The sequence below is a fragment of the Toxorhynchites rutilus genome, chromosome 2, assembly GCF_029784135.1.
Source record: "Toxorhynchites rutilus septentrionalis strain SRP chromosome 2, ASM2978413v1, whole genome shotgun sequence".
NCBI classification, from domain to species: Eukaryota; Metazoa; Arthropoda; class Insecta; order Diptera; family Culicidae; genus Toxorhynchites; species Toxorhynchites rutilus.
This window is the reverse complement of record NC_073745.1, coordinates 84,458,666-84,477,898: the sequence shown is the minus strand read 5'-3', so window position 1 is coordinate 84,477,898 and position 19,233 is coordinate 84,458,666. Positions and strand designations below refer to the sequence as shown.

At 38.3% G+C, this 19,233-nt stretch overlaps 1 protein-coding gene and 1 pseudogene across 1 annotated transcript in view; one reads left to right on the top strand and one right to left on the bottom strand.

Annotated features, from left to right (window-relative positions):
- Nucleotides 1-13,511: 13,511 nt before the first annotated feature.
- Nucleotides 13,512-14,106, bottom strand: LOC129765890 (replication factor C subunit 3-like; annotated as a pseudogene).
- A 2,705-nt stretch (nt 14,107-16,811) lies between these two features.
- LOC129769616 (myoneurin-like) overlaps nt 16,812-19,233 on the top strand; it is a 10,630-nt gene continuing 8,208 nt past the window's right edge. The window contains exons 1-2 of the mRNA XM_055771998.1: nt 16,812-17,100; nt 17,245-17,362. Of these exons, the coding sequence (XP_055627973.1) occupies nt 17,063-17,100; nt 17,245-17,362 (156 nt within the window). The 5' untranslated portion in view covers nt 16,812-17,062. The remainder of the gene's footprint in view (nt 17,101-17,244; nt 17,363-19,233) is intronic.

Here is a 19,233-nt window from a genome sequence, read left to right as displayed (position 1 = left end):
TTTTACCATCTTTATCAACAAGGCCAATAGATGTTTGAAAGGTCACCAGCTGATCTCTTGTAAAATGCGACCATAAATTGAAACATAGGTTTTCAAATAAATCGCATAGTACAAGAAGTTATAGAATGTTATTAAAAATACTTATTTATTATACTCAAAAGTACGGTAAAAATTAATAAAAAGATGGGACAATCAAACTAGGTCCAAAAAATGCAATGTTTTGATGCCGTATTTAGCACTCCCAACAGAATTTAAATAACAGTTGCTAAAGAACCATTTTCAATTCCACACTTTTTAATCACGCAATACCATCAAAATCCTTACCGTTCAATTGAAAAATTAGATACAACATACTTTTTACCAATCTTTACTTTACAAAAAAATATTTTTATCAACAATCGAGTTTACGGAAAAACGGAGAAACGACCGAGTGCCAAAAAGTTAATTTTTGACCATAAAATTCGATTGAGTTTTTCGTGGGATTCAACATTTTTCTTAAAAAATTCTAAGTAATTACGTACTACTTAAGTTTGTTTTAGAATGAAAGAATTTTTCATATGCGAAATCGGTTCATGCGAAATGATTTCGCTAAAGTCATTCAAATTGAACTACGAAATCATGCGAATCTGTCAAACTATCGCCAACAAATTCATATTACTTATAAATGTGAGTTCAATTATATGTCGAATTCGATACAATTCAATACTGGACAATTCAGTAAAGTATAAAAACAAATCGGAAAATTATTTATTATCCTGCAGCGAAAGTCAGCCAGCTGAAATATAGCTTGGATCGTTTCATCGATGTGAAACAAAGCAACAATTATGATATCTTGTGGCACCCATCTTGATTATATTGTTCCAACTTTCTGATGTGGACAGATTCTACTGTCAAAGCAACGCGAGTTTGTATTTTTTCGCAGCACAAGCTTGGGAAGTTCTATCTTTTTTCGCTCTTTCGCAAATGATTTCACAAAAGTTTGCGTGAATTCGTTTTCATTGTGAATGACTTTATGACTTATTTAACTTCTCCATGGTGGAATGCAGGGTTGCCACATATACAGAATATTCTTTATTACAGATTTTTCGCAAAATTTCAGATACAGAATTACACATTTTCAGCGAAGATGAAAAATTTGAAGAATTTCCTTAAATTTAATTCTTAATATTGAATTTATTACAGTTCATACACAGATATCTTGATTTATGAAAACGTTGACCGCAACGCAACGAGATGACTTTCTTTGGAGGCAGTTGTTAAACAAAATCTTGAGCGATTCAAAGAGCTTAAACCATTCTTTTCGTTCCGAGTTGAGTATGACCATAATCAAACCGCTAATCGCATATTGACTCATTTAAATGACTAAACTGATTATGCTTTGTTCTACTGCTCATCAATAACGTCAACTGCATTTTTCAATCAGAATCCATATACACTGCGTTTAACAACTATAAAACCATTCCTTTTTCTGAGTTTCCAGAGATATGTAAGAAGTCGGTTAAATTGAAGTATATAGTGTAGGTTATAATAACTGTCTTCATTTAAAAGACTGGTCATTTATACTTTATTGTTGTGTTCAGGCGCGAAACAAAAAAAAAATAAGTGTTTCATAACTATAGATGGTGCCATACAAATGAAATATAAATTTCTGCATGTTGCTTACTATTTTTCAAGAATTCATAATTTTTGAACTACTGGACCAATTTAGATGATCGACAAATCAAATCAAGCCAATTAGTTTTTTTTTTGGGAAAATATGACACTTGCAAAAATTTTGGATTTTGTTTTTGTAATTATTGATTGTATTTGTTTTTTACGTTACGTGGATTTAAAAAAAAACAAAAAATTACTTTTGTTTCTAAATTGGTACTTTTAGGGTATGACATAAAGAAATCCACTTGCGTAAATTGTTTTACAGTGCTTTCTTCATTTTCATGCACCCCTTAGATTTGACAGCTGGTTATTTACATCTGACACGAACAAAATGTTCAGCTTTTTAGTCAACTTTTCGAGCGTAATGACATGTTTTTAATGTTGAGGTTATTCGGAAGCATCAGATAATCGGCAGCGCGGTCGATCGATCGGAAAATTAGAAAAAAACCGAAACGTTGGACTGACGCAAGAACGGGCAGGCCAATCATCCGGGTAGTGAAGAAAACTCCACGAAAGACCATTCGGGCGATTAAAGAAAGATTGGATCTGAACCACCATTTGGTGGAACGGGACCTGAAGCTGCTTTGCCAATAAAACGACTTCAGTTTGCGAGGGACCATGTCAACAAGCCGCTGGAGTTCTGGAAGCGCGTTATTTGGTCGTACGAATCCAAGTTCGAGTTGTTCAACAAGAAAAGGCGACTCCGAGTATGGTGGAAGAGTGACTAGGGCCTCCAGAAACGGCATCTACAACCGACTATGAAGAAAGGTAGTGGAGGCATCATGATGTGGAGCTGTTTCTCGTGGACTGGGCTGGGATAAAAAAAAATGGTGTGGACACCTCGAAGCCCCGAATTGAATCCTATTGAGCATTTATGGGTGATTTTGAACAACAAGGTAGACGAAACTGACGGTACGAACAAGTAAAACTATTTTGATGCGTTAAAGAAGGCTTGAGACGAGCTTGACCCTCAACACCTCCGGAACCTCGTAGAGAGTACGCCAAAGCGTTGTCAGTTGGTTATCGAGGCAAATATCTCGCATCGATTAAAAACCATGGTTGTAATAAGCATTTTATAGAGGTTTTTTTTCTTTATTAAAGAGAGTTTCAGCCAAAGGCTCATCTCTAAATATTTTATAGAGGTATTGAACTCTTGGTTGGCAACACTTTTGATACATGTACTATTTTGGCAGTTTTTTGTGTTCAGTTTCATTTCCCATTTCTATCATGAACACACTTGGAAGTTGTGCAGATCTTTTACGAAAACCATGGTACGCTCATGGAGGAAATAGAGAAATGTGTTTTAAATTGTAAATCATTTACGATTTCACTGAATTGCTGTGTGATCTTTTTCTGGATTTTTAGGAATGACAGATGAAAAATACTGCTAAAAATATTATTTCATGATGATATAAATTGAATAAAAATTTCTGTTAGAAAAACTGAACTGTCAAAATCACGACAGTATCTAAAGAAGAAATGCAAAACAAAAAAAATGTTTCTCCGGTGAATTCCGGAGATCCAGGCCATTGACTGCAATTCGTCTGCTCGGATAGTCATAACATAATAAAGGCTGTACAATCATTGAAACTTTGTATTCGATGAAATGCAAATGTAGAATGTTTATAACTTTTATTTGTTCTCTATTTTTGAGAACTTCAGTCTCCTCGGCTGGTTTGTCTCAGGAGTTTTATTTGTAAAAAAATAAATAAGATTGATTTTAATTATATATTTTCCTATAACCGAATTATATATTTTCCTATAACCGAAGAATATAACAAAAGTAAAAAGTTGCTTGCGCATGTATTGGTGATCCTTTTTTCCCACATCCAATTCACATGCAATCATCGTCGCGCAATATACGTATTGCGCACGGGACTCACTCTCTATCACCACACCGAAGGCTACGTGTCCTCGATTACAGCTGTCCCTTCCGATGTACGTAGCGCCGAATTTGGAGGGAATGCCACCGAGTGAAAACCATTCCCCACTGGCATTCGCCCGAGGAGACACAATGCACAGCATAACGATGTTTTATATACATGAGGGTTCGAATCAGCTGTAGCGCACTCGAGTCTACAATGTATGTGCCGAGGTGATCGGAGAGGAACGATAAAAGTACCCATCGAATGAATACGAGTGGATGAATGCAATTCTACCGCAGGTATATTCGTACATACCCAGCGGCCCAGGCTTCAGCTCATAAGGGTGTAAATCATAAATCTTGCTGCCCGTTTAAATGAAACGGTCCTTTGTAAGTATATATGCAGCAGCAGCAAGTATGTTGAGCCACGAGATAAAAAGAAAATCGGCTAAGGAAAAGCTAGTTTTGCTATTTTCTTCTCGCATCGTTCTGCGCATTATTATCCTGTCAACGATTTGTTTGCTCCGATGGTCCTGTAACGTAATAAAAGACGAATCGGATGGAGCGGAAGACTGACCGGTTTAAATGTCTGCTTTTTTTCTCTCTGATCCAGTATAAGCCCACGAGAAAAAGGGAGCTTATGTGTTTAAATCTCCCTCATTTTTCGCAAACGAACGCTTTCCTGTTGCGGTCTTTGCATTTGCATTTCGCATATTCATTTCAGATAATCTTGATTATCGATAAACCGTTTATCTGATGTAGTTGTGGCTTTTACGTGTGTTTCGATTTGGTTTAATTTGTTGTGCTCTGCTTAGAATATATCGATATTTAAACGGAAAAAAGTAATTTAATAAATTCATATGATCAAATACCTTTGCCGATTAGAACATATCTCAGGTCGTTTTTAATGAAAGTTTACGCTTCAGTAGCTCCCTGTTGATAGAATCTAACGGATAGTTTATTGTTTGTTTAATTTATGCTACAGAGCATTTCATTTTTCACCTGTTCGTCCCTCAAAATACACATGCAAGGTGAAGATGCCTTGGATTAGCTCAGTTATGTCCAATGCAGCAAGTGGTTGAGTGCTTGGGACCGGAAAACTAAATCGTGGGGTGAAAATTTAATGTTACACTCGAACAAATAGTAGAGAAGCAAAGTGCGACATCGAAATTCCTAAGTGATTCTTGAAACGCTGTAAATTCTTGAATAATTAATGCATGAAGATAAATTATACAGCCTTTTAAAGCTACATGTTTTGAAATATCTAAATAATAACATGATGTGCGTATGCATAGTGGACAAAAATATTACGAGAGAAGAATGTTTTTTTCCCTCTTTTCCAAAGTTTCTCTAGACTTACTTAAATAATATATTCCTAACCAAGTCAATTTCAGATTCAATTAACTGAATTGATCATATTTTATCTGATACCTAAAATGAAAAATGCGGATTTTTAGCATTACGTATTTTGTGCAACATGCCTTAGAGTAAAATTATGGATTTGATTTTTTGTTTTTCAAAATATCGAAAATGAATTTTTAGATTTTTTTCATAGTCCATTGCTAGAACTTTACTTTAAACACGGTTTGTCACCCAAATTTTATTTATCCTTGAACAGTGGCGTCGACTGGGGGGTGCGAAGGTGGCTGGACCGCCCCCTGGTGCTCGATTTTAGGGGTGCAGAATGAACCGAATTTATATGAAGAAATTGGATAAATATGATTTATGGCAGGGGGGGGGGGGTGGTGGTGCCAATCGACTCTTCCGCCCCGGGTGCGACGCAGACTCTTCCCTGGGTGCAAATGTTTCTACTTTTCTGGCGAAAGCGGGGTGCGAATCTACTCTTCCGCCCGGGTGCAAAAGCTTCACTCGACGCCACTGTCCTTGAACTTCCAGTTTCATCTTTCATCCTCATTTTATTCTTCACAAACGACCAATATTCCTCAATCGTGCAATTCCAAATGAAATCGTCAAAAAAATGCAGATTTTAAAAACATGTATTTTTGATTCGAATGAAAGTTTGTATTCCGTTTGGGTTGGAGAAAATATGAGTTTTCCACAGCAATTGGGAATTCTTTGACTCAAGCGTAACTTTTGAAAAGGGCGTATCGATTTTAGTAGGAGAAATCTTTGATAATTTATATCTAAAAAAACTATGAGTCGTACCGAAATAGTTTCTTAAAAAGAATTATAGCGTATTGATAACTAAACATGAAAAACATATACACTGAGAAAAAAAATAGTACTCTTATTTTTTATTTACAAAAAAAACTTTAATTTGCAATATCCAAAATACATATTTTAATTTTTTTTTAAATTTTTTCATATAAAATAGAAGATGTAGAATCTATGAGTCGTACCGAAACAGGGTAGCCATCCATGTTCTATGTGAATCAATGGTCTCAAACTGCCTATAATTTAATGTCACATTCGTGAATCCCGTCATACCCGACCCGGATAACTCAACAGTTCGTCCAAGTCACGTGCGGATGATCCGGGATTTTCATTGCGAGAGTGAAGGATCGATTTACGGCGCGTTTGTACCATGTCGACACCATGTTATAAACAAACGAACCTATTCTAGCAACAAGAGCCTGCTGCAGTGGTGGACAGGAATATTACATGAGAATGCATCGAACTTATTGAAATAATTTTAGGTAGAATGTGGCCCTGAAAAGAATTATGGACTGCAGCCACAAGCGATTCTAAATTTGTTCCACCATTGACAACGCATGAAGACAACAATCTCCCCCTAGCAATATTGAAAACCGACGCGCAGTATTTTCATCGAGTCTCTACTGCGGCTCTATAAAAAACTTCTGTTAATTTTGTAAATAAAATCCTCATTTTCCAACCGCCAAAGTGGTATATATCCTGAAGATGAATTTTTTTTGGCTCCATTTTAGGCTATATTTGTATTGGTTTCGCATTGAAATTGTTTGCGTTATGTTTCCGCCATAAATGTTGAGTTCGGAAATAAGTTCGTAGCATAGCTTTTATTGAAAAAACAATAATTATATCAATAAGTAATTCAACTATATACACTGGAGACGCTTTTTACGCGAGGGATACGTGGCGCGTAAAAAAGCCGCGTAAATTCCAAAAACCGCGTAAAAATAAATTGCGTAAATTTCAAAATCCGTGTAAAATCTAATAAACAGTAAATTATTAGTTTAAAATGCGATCCACATTCTAACAAATGATTAACTGATTTTTTTTTTTTGCATGCTTCAATCATGATATCTGTTTCTAATCAGTGATACAATACAAACTAATTTCGTGAAAAGTCACATCAATTAGCACATAAAATCTGTTTACACTGGAATCGCTTTTTACGCGGTACGTGCCGCGTAAAAAAATCTCGTAAATTCCGAAATCTGCGAAAAAATCGCGTTAATTCAGAAATCCGCGTAAATTCCGAAATCCGCGTAAAGAAACGCGTAAATTCCTAAAACTGCGTGAAAAGCGACTTTAGTGAATTCGCCGCAGTTCATTTTTTTCCACCAATTCACGACTGATTTGGCGATCATCCTTCAAGAGTGATTTGAGACGCTCTTCATAGAATTGAAAATTCATTTTTTAACTTTGCAAACCATTTCCGAGCTGAAGACCTTCCCTGCACACGTCGCAAATTTCCCAGGCTGCTTCGGTAGCTTTTTGACCTCGATGAAAAGCAAAAAGAAGCAGATGTCGTAAATATTGATTTTTGCGTCCTGGGTATTCCATTTGTGAGCCTCAAAACTAATAAAAAAATAGATAAATCAAAAACACAATTGACATAGTTTTGCAGAGCAGATAGAGTTCTATCGAATACTCACCCTTTGACAAACAGCAAACAAATCGTTTTAAGATAAAAGAAATACGTACGTACGGTATCTGTTTTTTCTCGAGGTTCGCCAATGTTTTCTTGGTGTAATGGGAAGACGCCTTGTCTGGCCAGAAGACATACTTCCCATCAGAATGAAGCTCCTCTAAGAACGGAACTAGAACCTTCTCCAGGAACTCCTCCTGGTACGCCTTCTGGTTGATGGCAAGTCCGCTCGGCTTGTTAAACCAGGGCTTTGAAATTCCTTTATCAGAGATGTCAATACACAGCATAGCTTCTCAAACTTATGCTTGGATTTGTACTTCACCCCGGGGATGTGGACGTCTTGTCGCTGTTATAGTACCGGCATTGCCTTTGACAGCGTAAAATAACTCGCGTCGTCCAACATGAAAGACGTCCCGCGATAATTCTTCGTCACTGAGACTTCACGGTCGCTATCTGCTGGTTCGTGTACTTTGGGGACCTAGTTTTCTTCCGACAGATGATGCCCTCCTGCTTGAGGGTTCTGTGAATGTAGAAATGGGAGACGTTCCGGGATGCCAGGATACGGTAAACAGTGCTCACCGACACATTTTGGTCCCAAAAGTGGTCTACTAAAGTTTACAGTTTACAGTTTACAGTTTCCTTAAATTTCACGCTTTTCGAAGAACCATAAAATGCGCTCGCAGAGTGCTTGTTGTTTCGACGCAATCTTTGATCGCATTCCATATTTTTTATTCTACACCCGTTAGTAGAATCGTGTGTGCTCTAAATCATGACTATTATGTGAAGTACGCCAAACGTCAAGATCGATTCTTCTTGATCATCAGATGTCAAATTTCCCGGTATGGGTACGTTCGTAATTCTTCGGATCGTCTGACGTTTACTCGCAACCGAGTAACTGATAACGCCGAAATCCGGCTTAAATTGCAAGCTCTACAATACACGTGACCACAGTGCTTGTCGAGAGATTTTTTGATGTAGAACTACGTCTTTCATTAAGGGCGCCGAATCAGAGAACAGGTCACGTTTTTTTGAAATAAAGTTAACTTTAATAACTATTTTTGTCGCGAACGGATTTTGGCGATTCACATACCAAACGAATCGGAAATTTCCTAAGATTTGTTTGTTATGCTATATATATAACAATCCCCTGGTGTGTAAACGGTTTAAATTGATGGAAACTAGAAGCATTTCAATTTTTCCCATACATTTCTTCTGCTCATTTGTGAGCTTCCCTACCCCTACCGTCAATAGCGAGCAACTTATCGGCGAACAACGAAGGGGAATGATTTAAAGTCCCCATGAACTAAGAAAAGAAGAAGATTAAGATCGAAGGGGAATATTTTCCTAGACCATAAATATTAGATCTCGCTGAGGTAAACTTTCAGTATCGTTCTAGATACGAAGCAATGAACGTCGCTTGTTCTTCTTTTTTTTACGTCATCACATGTCTTCGTTATGGATGGAATTGTGGACGCGACCTAATTAATTACTCACTGATATCTCTGGCATTGGAATTATTACATCAAACTAGGCTATCATCGGCTCACCAAGAAAATAATTGTGTGTGATTTGTGTTTTTTTTTGTTATTTGTGTGTGATTTGGTTTCGCATGCCAGTAGCAAAACTATCTCCACCAAGGATGACAGCTAAGCTAATCGAGACCGGAAATATTAATAGAAAGGGATTCTGTTGAAAAGAGCGCAAAGCGGAGATAAGTGTGTGTATATTTAGTTTCTTCAAGCCATCGATTAATGGCTTTGTGTGTGTACGAGCGTGCTTCATAACCCGTATGCAACAATCACCTAATATTTAGATGCTAACGGGTGTTAAATAAAAATTGAGATTTTTTTCAACTACATATAATTTTTTTTTCTTTTTCATCGATTTCAGTATTTTTTATTAATAACATAATGTATTTTCTTCAAAAAAATGTCAGTGAATGTTTGAGTAAGGGCCGTGGTCTGCTGTTCGATGCAACTTTGTCGCGATGCTCTCACAAGAACGTTGTACGGCACTTACGTCCATTTTCCGGATACAATTCCGGATTCTTGTAGTCAGTTGCTTCGTGTCCTTGGCCCTTCAATTGTTTTTATACACTAGGGCACTGAGTGAGCCAAAGAAATCCTCTATTGGGCGGCACTGGTGCAAGTTTGTTGGGTTACGATCTTTCGGCACGAACGGTATCTTTTTCTCCTCAAGATTCGCCAGCGTCTTCTTGGCGTAAAGGGAAGACGTCTTGTCCGGCCAGAAGACGTACTTCCCATCCATGCTCGTTCAGGAACGGCAGCAGGATTTTATCGAGGATTTGACCAAGGCTTTGAAATGCCCCGGTCGGAAATGGCGATGTACAACATAACATTTTTTTCAAACTTGTGCTTGAACTTGTATTTCACTTCAGGCGGTGTGGATGACTTGTCGCTGGAGTAGTAATTATCATTTCCTGGAATATGCGTTTTGGACAGCGGAAAATAGCTTTCGTCGTCCAGAACGAAAGACGTCCCGCGATATTTTTTGGTCATCCACCGACACTGTGATTTAACCGTCTCAATCTGCTCCTCCGTGTACTCCGGCGACCTCGTCTTCTTCCTGCAGACGATTGCTTCCATCTTGAGGGTCCGATGGATCAATACGTGGGAGCAGCCATATTTCCGACCGGCGTCACGCAGGCTGGTTGCGTCCATGTTGTCAAACGATGTCTTCCTCTGCTTCGTCATTATCGTCACCGGACGACCACTTCCGACTTTCCGCTCTACGTTCAGGGAACCCAGGATACAATATACCGTACTGACAGATACATTTTCTTCCTTAAAATGTACCACCGTGAACTTTATTCCTTGCTGAAAATGCGTTTCGTAGAACCGTACAATGCGTTCGCGGGGCACGTGCTGTTTCGACGCCATTTTTGCTTTGACTAAATTCAAACTAGCAAAACCAAACACGCCTACTGTTTCTAGGGATCCCAAAGAGCAATTTTCTTGGAGAAAGAAAATTTACGCTCTTTATTTGAGTTACTGAAAGGTATTGAAAAAATTCTCATTTTTTATTTAACACCCGTTATAACGGACGATGGTTTGGTGGTGCAAATTATGCAGCCGCAATAATGAATTTAAACAAAGAGGGAGGTAGCGGAAGAGGAATCAGACTTTTCCTTTATTCGAAACAGTTAACATCGCTTGTTTTTCGTCGTCATGAGGGTTTCGTTGGTGCCTTTGACCTTGCATCAATGCGTCGAGCTGCGCTACATAATTATTTGTGGCATATCAAGCTAAACCATTTTGAATGTCGTGCTGGAGTGTTGTGAATTATTTGAATTCGCGTGTCAATCACAAAACTGCCTTCAACAAGGATGGATGGAAATAATGAAGCAATGCAACTCTTTTCGAGGTTATTGAGATTAACAGACAGAATTTATTTCTTTTATTTAGTCACCAAGAAAGTAAATGTCGTTCTAGAATTTTGTATGTGATTAAGTTTCGCTTGCCACTAGCAAAGCTTTCTCCGCTAAGGAAAACAGTTACGCTTATCTCGAGCATGTGAAAGTAATGCCTCTTTTCGAGGCCAATAATATTAACAAAGGCGTTTCTTTTGAGAACAGCGCAAAATGATGAGAAGTATTTATATTCTTAGTCGCTTCAAGCCACCGAATGTATAGTTCTGTTTGCATGCTATGTTGTTGAACGCTTATTTGGTGCTGGTTGGTTTTTGTTGTACGAACGATGTCTAGATGCGCGATTCCACTGAGATAACACTAAATAACATGTAGCATGATATTTGATACATGCAAGTGTTTCTATTGTAGTTGTTTTCATTCGGTGCAATGGGCAGATGGATGCAGTTATGAGATGTGGAATAATTGTGCTGGTGCAACAAGTAGCCGTAGCATGAGTGTATGTCAATTGCGAAAAAGACCACCGGAATAGCGTTCGAGGTAAATTTTAGATACATTGACATGAAACAAAGCGCGACATGCGATAAGCTTGCGTATTGTTCTGCGTGGGCAAGAATAAATCATCAATCAACTATCGTCAACTGATTCTACAATGAAAAAACAACATTTCAAGGTGACCAAATCATTCTACTAAACCGTTATTTCTAAAAGTTCGCAGCATTTTGAAATAACATCCGGAGTTATTAACCCTGCTCTATTCGCGTGCAAAATCATAACTCGTATACTCGCGCACGGTTTCACAGACCGAAAGATGAATTTTTGGATGTATTTTTAATGGGGCATGATATTGAATGATTCCTAGCAACATCCTACGACTTGTTTTCTAGTCGATATCGGGGGTTATTCTGAGAGTCAAGTCGGTATAAGTGATGTTTTTCCCTTCGAAGTTACATGGCAATTCTTATCGAATTCTAAGAGTTGGATGACTCGGAAGTACAATGACAAATGAACAGATTTCATTGCATCTGACATTTTTTACTTACATTGATTCCCAGAATACCGACAGGTGCGCAAATTTGACTGTCACGTCGAGAAGTGACTCTCGGAATAGCCCCCATTGTTCAGTCCATATATTGTAAAAAAATATTCTCGTAACTTCAACTGTAAAAAATAACCATAAGCCACCAATAGTTAATAGTTTACAGTTTACAAAAAAGCGAATAACTATATGAAAGTCATTTGTAGTTTGCTTTCACTCGTATGAAGCTAGCGACGAATGATATATGAATCCGTTCAATCCGGTGACAAAAAGGACTAAAATCGAATAAAAATATTCCGGTAAAAATCTTATACATTATATTCAATGAACATTCTATGCCACTAACAATAATTTATACATTTCATTGAACAGTATTCTAAAATAGGAAAAAAGTTACATGCCCAAATACAACTTTCGGCTCCTCGGCTAGAACGGAAATCGAACTCGAACCTCCAGCATATAATTGGAAACCATTATGACAATTGCATCGATAACTTTCTCTCGGTCGATACCGTCCAAGAGCATGCATCTATGGAACTTAATTAGAGCCTCGCAACCTTATAACTTCCGAGACCGTTGGCCACCACATTCTGCTCTAACCTCCGATTTGGTGGAATTTTGCAGAACCTCAAGTACATCGAATAGAGGAATAGTTGCGGAACACAAGTCCAACAAGCAGCGTGTCGTTCAAGGAATAGCTTCGAGAAAATCTAGCACTGTGATAGATAGCGCAGTGATCGTTCAGCTTGTTGGAGCCAGAGCTGCAATCCATCACCGTCAATGTCAGAAAAAAGCTGACCATAGTCACTCAATTCCTCTCACGGTACGTGAGATCCAAATATTCAGTAGTGATACTCACTCTCTTGTTTCTGACACCTAACCAAATGACGGTTGGTTCCAATGCCTCTCACTGCCGATCGCTCTGTTTACAACTTTACGTTACGAGAGCGGTGGTTGTGGCGTATGATGGTAGTAGAAATGTGAGTGATCAGACAGTTCCAATCATTTTTGACAATCACGACGGTTGTTTAGATTCGTTTGTTGAAGTAGAAGTTGTTGTTTTTGTTAGAGATGTCTAAATTTTTCGTTTATTCGATTATCGATTAATCGTGGGTCAATATTCGATTCATTCGAACAATTGTCCTTCAGTATTCGATTAATCGAGCGAATATTTATTTCTTGTAGTTGAAATGAACAGACATATATAATAAAAAATATTTTATGGTGTCATGATTTTAAAAGTTACATTAAATATAATTTTCAAATGAACATGGTGCAGCATAATGGTTTTTGAATGAAATGGTATTTAAGTATATTGATAAATTTACCATTTCATAATTATTTGCGGATCATGAAAACGATCCGATTGAAAACCGACAAGGCGTGTATTTTTATTTTGAGTTAATCATTACCAGAACTATTGAAGTTTAGTTAATAAACGTGAGATGAACACAAAAATTTTATTTTTTCATAAAACGAAAGAAAATTGCGATCTCAAAGAATCGCTCAAAAATCATCCTCTTCCATTGAGGCTTTATTGAGAAACTTCTTATACCGTGCCTTTAACTGCGCCACGAACAATTGCAGATGGAATATATATTTGCTTCCTTGCTGCATCCGGTGTTCATAATACCCGACAAAATTCAACGTTTGCGTCTTCAGACTCATATCGCAATTTTAACCAGATTCGGTACCAATCCACAGATTATAACATTCGATAGAACGCCTTGGGATAGCAGTTCGTATAGCTGTTTCTTCACCACTTCCAGCAATCTTGCAATCTTACATTCAAAATTTTAAGACTATCCTCCTAAGATAGAGCCGGCACTCTTATTCTCAAGCAACGACTCCTAACCGCGGGAATAACCCGCGAAGAAGAATTGGTGCACAAAATCAATCTGCACGTAGACAAATACTTTTCAATGGTTCTTCTCAGCGCATTCTGGGTATCTTTGGTCAGCTAATCTACTTCGGACAAGACGAGTCTGATATTCCCTCTACCCACTGGGATCAATTTGCTTGATCAAATTCGACACGACCACCCTGTTATATATCACGGCAACCGATGAATTCAACTCGATGTGGTAATTACTGCTGATGGTCCTGATTTCCACCTTCCGGTTCGAGGGCGTTGTGAAATTGATTATCTCATTGCGTAGCCGTTCCGCGCCCGGTTGGTAAAGTTTCCGCAGCAGACACATGATGCGAGTTTTCTTACTGGCCTGGAAGGACCGTAGAACATGCGGAAAGTCTCTCTGGGAGCGAAGCTTAATCAGATGTGTAACTTGCGTTTTGTGGTAGTCCAGTTTGAACAGCTGGCGCGGTCGGTAGCGGTCAACCCAGAGAGCCATTGTACACAAAAATATTTGATGTATAATGTATACAAAAATACTTGGTGACTTGTTGTTTTCGTGTTGGCCTTTGTCAAAGTAAGAGCCCCCGCATGCTGCAGACTGACTTGTCGACCGATAGTTCGGTCGGCTTCTTAATCAGTACGGAGAGGTATGCATGTGCGCACATTACACCGATTCAATTGGGTCGGTTTTTGCACCAGTACGCCGATCCGACCAAACTGTCGGCTGAAAAAAAAAGTCTGTAGTGTGCGGGGGCTCTAAATGTCATCACCTCCAGAGATGTCAGATGTTTTTTTTTGAAAGTCTTCGACAAAAAATTGAAATGTTGATGTGTATAAATGGCAGATATTTTTGTAACCGCGAGAATGTATAAAAAAAGGGGTTGTTAGCGTAGGGAATCAAGTCATAAAGAGTAGAAATACCATATCCCTGCAGCTAGTAACTAAAAATATAAGTCTGCAACAGGATAGGCAACATCAGTAAAATTGCGAACATGTCTACAAATTTAGCACCGTTGCAATGATGAGAAACAAATTTGGTAAAAAAATCGAAGTCGAACGGGTTTCAAAATGCATTATTTTGCTAATTTCAAACCCGATCGGGATCCGCAATAGAGGGGATAGTCAAGGCGTGTCATTCCACAAACTAAGTACTAATACAAATGACACGTGTAATACTACGTAGAGTCGGCGAAATGCCACTAAAAACATTAAGGCCATCTGAAAAGATGAAAAGAAAATACATGCCTGAAAATACAATATTCTTCAAATTATATTTAAAATGAAACTATATATTCACATCTGGCATCCCTGGTCGTAAAGAACGAACACAAAGAGGCGAATGTTGTGAATATCGCCAAACACCAAACCATCAGCTAGACTTCTGAGTGTCGCACTATTCTGACATTTCAGCAACAGGACACTCACCAAAGAGCTCGGATTTCTACTGTCAAGTAGAAGCTCACCATGTGTTAGTGTTGTGATAATACTCTTCTCACACTATTGAACTGGCTTTGGGATGGTCACCAAAGATAATCGTAGTACAAAATTTGTTGATTATCTTTGTGTGAGTACCATCACTTGATTCTCACGACAAATCGCAGCTCTGGTTGGAGCTCGTAGGTGGAAAATCATGGTATGGATGAAAAATTATCTCCTCGAACGATAAGTTCAGTGGAATTAGGATCGGATTTGCGTTATGGGGAAAATTTTGTGCTGCAGTCATGGTGCCAATTGGAATTTTGCGATTTATCGTGATCAATTGGCGATCTAACGTACAAATCTACACCTAGGCGGCGCTGCGGTGAAAGTGATGATGATTTTAAATTTTGCAATGTGAATTTATGAAAGGTTTGTAGTTCTTTCCATAAATCACAGTGTAATAGTCATAAAAGATTATTAGGTTGCGATGAGTTTGGAAGAAATTTAATTCTGCTCAATTTTATATATAAAATTTTATTTTCTTACATTTATACAATTTTAACGACTGAAAGAGGTTAAAATTGTATATATTTTGCGTTCCTTATTTCGAACGTTTTGCCCATTTAATATATATATATATATATATATATATATATATATATATATATATATATATATATATATATATATATATATATATATATATATATATATATATATATATATATATATATATATATATATATATATATATATATATATATATATATATATATATATATATAAAACAAAATCCAGATGTCTCACCGATCGTTTACGTTTTGCGTTATGCTTATGACAGACATACAACTGTACTAGCGTTGTACTTCGAAAATTGTATGTCTGTCACCATTGTACAGCGCAAGCAACTCGGTACAATCGCTGTACCTGTACCGACCTGTTTCATCGCTGTACATGGCTACAGTTGTACTGTGCGCAGCGCCGTAGACGGTTAGTGGTGGGTAGCATGAGTAAACCGAATCAAAACACTTGGTAAAATTCTTTTCATTGACTTCCTCTTGAGTTAATCAGCCCTTTTCATGTTCTGTATTCCGACGGATTTCCATTTCGTTCGAGTTATAATTTTGCGTTCCTTATTTCGAACGTTTTGCCCATTTAATGTTCGAAGATAAACAGATCGAACGAAATGCAAAAACTACTCGAACGGAATACAGAATGGAATTTTATCAACTCGTTCGAAATATTTCGAATCGATCGAATTACAGAATAGGGGTGTATACCTCAGATTGGAGACTTGTTTGTTGTGTTTGATAGTTTGGACGCTAAATAAAAACCTTTTTCATTGGAATATGTGGTGAAAATTGGTCGAATTTCTGATTGTCAGTTTGGCATGCGGTACAATAAACAATCAAAGTATGTCTGTCATGCTACGATTGTACTCGTACAACGCTGTACACGTACAACGCTAGTACAGCTGTATGTCTGTCCCTGGTATTAGATCGCCAATTGACAAAAAAGAACGAGAACATTCACGCGGACTTGTCATTTGCTGCAGAAAATGACCGTTAATCTGTAGAAGTCGATTTTAGCTCTCCCAAAAAATGCGCACCATAAAGACACAAGATCCTTTCTTCTAGAAAGTATTTCGAACCACAATTAAAACGACATACCCATTGTTGGTAAGGCCAGCCAGCGTTCATTTTCAGTACGTCTTTTATAAACACGCACTCGCATATGTCAGTGCGGCAAGCGAAGGGGACAATTGGAAACCGAAACATGAATAAATATAAAAATCACAAAGAAGGGAGAAGACGAAGTGCATCTTTCGGAATGAGTGTTCTTTTGCCGTGGAAGAAATAATAAAATAAATACATGAAAGTTGAAGGCGGAAACGGCGAAAAACAAGACACCGCTTGGGGAAAACAATAACAATTGCCTTGAAGTCACATCGCGCGTTTGTTTGGAAAGAATGCCGTTGGTTTCGGTCGATGGATAACGTCTAGTTGCTGCAGAGCTTGGAAGGGAAGAAAGCTATGGAAACAATCCTCCTGAAGGAAGCAATAATCATGGCGTAAGTCGGATTATGATAGATTTTTGTTAAGTAAACAAATGATTCGCTTCGTGCGTTGCACTGAAGCTTGTTGTGGACGTTGTTATCGTTGTTGAGCCTAACAACCGGTGTTATTGTGCTTGCTCTTTCTGTTCGATTCTCCAGCAACAGCAATAATATGTGCCGCTTGTGCTTATCGGCCAATGGAATTACGGAACCGATTTGCTATGACCAGCGCGATCAGTTTCTGCTGCAGAAAATCTACGAATGCACTACACTACAGGTGAGAAGAGATTTACATAGCGCGAAGTGGCACGAGTGAGAGTCTGAGTGAAAGAGCGAGTGTAAAGTGTGAGGCTGAGAATGTGGCAGTGGGTGGCGTTGCATGGGTGGGAGGTAGTCGAAAAGAGAGCCGCCCGATAGTGACATCGTTATAAATATATTTATTCGAAGCGCCGTTGTAACGATGTTTGCGTATTATTTATGGCGTTTTCAACTGACAAGAATATTCGTTTCAAACGTTGAATGCGAAAAAACAAGAAATTTAGAACTGTGTTGATATGTAAGTTTTTATAATTGGAATGTACTGCGTAAAATGTAATTAGCATGAAATTTAGATAAATGATGAACAATTCAAATCCGTTAACGTATTCGTGTTCAAAAAAAAATTACAAGCGGAGAAAGCATCGCATAAAAATTGTAATAAAAAATTAAAATCATTTCAATTCATACCTATATAAAATTCAAAAGAATACAATGATGATACAATCAAGAATTGATGTTAGGTGGTTATACCATCCATCAGCAATACACGCAAGCCTGTTGCAGCTTCCATCGTGATGAGGGAGATGCAGAGAAGGGTGATTGGCCGGTGGCCGGTAGCCGATCAACGAAAGGATGTGCAAACTGAGGATGCGAGTCCACTTCCTCAACATTAACGTCCACAGCTTCCATCTAGCTGGCACCAATGACGATAAAGAATAATTTTACACGCAGCTAGAGCGTGAATACGATCGCTGCCCAAAACACGACATCAGAATCGTCAACGGTGATTTGGATGCTCAGGTCGGCCAAAAGGATGAATTCACACCTGTAGTAGGTTCAATGCTCATCCGCGAACCAACGAAAACGGCCTAAGACTAATCGACTTCGCTGCCACCAAAAACAAGGCTATACGTTGCATCTTCTTCCTGCACTGTCTCCAGGTATCGCTATATCTTAAGATCACCTCAGCAAACGGAAACACAAATTGACTACGTTTCGATCGACTGTCGGCACTTTTCATATGAGGGGCTCAGAAGGAAAAGGGTGTAAGTGATTTGATCGATTTCTCTTCATCAACTTTCTTTCTAGTTGATAACAACTGCAAAAATGTTCCAATTTGAGTTTGCTATAGAACCCGATAGATAAGGTTGTGACCTTTCTTCCACATTGTCAAATCCAGCTGAGAATGTGTTTGCAGCTAAGTTACGACCAAAAAAGAGAGAGTCGATGTAGAGAAATCGATGATGTAACTTAACTCTTTCATTTTGAGCTCCTCATATATCAACATCAGAACTTATCGTGGCGCTAAATTGATTCAGACTATTATCAGATGTTCTAAACTGTCAGTCGTCAAAAACATAAGACATAATCGATGATCACCGTACCGCCTAGGACCAAACGTTGTTGCAACATACTCACATTGTCTAGAAGCTGCATTACTGGGAGTAGACGAACGGAATGCTGCTTCCCTCTAAAAATGCTGGAGTCCCCTGAAAGCAGCAATTAGCAGCACAGCAGAGACCGTCATCGGGTATGAACAACGTGAACAACGGAACAACGACGTCGTACCACACCCTGCGATTGGTGAAGTTAAGGAATTCATTAATCAGCGAAAGAACCACAAAGCTGGTATAGATAGCAGCGAAGCTCTTCGAAGGAGGTCCGGCAAAACTTATAGAATGTATGCATCGGTTGAAAGCAAGGATTTGCAACACGGAAAAGCTCCCGGAGGAGTGGAAAAAAGGAGTAATCCGCCCCAAGTATAAAAGAGGGCTACAAGCTTAATTGTGAAAACCACCGTGCAATCACGATTTTGAATGGTGCCTATAAAATTCTGACTCAGCTCCTCTTTCGCCGTCTATCGCCAATAGCAAACAAATTTGTGGGGAG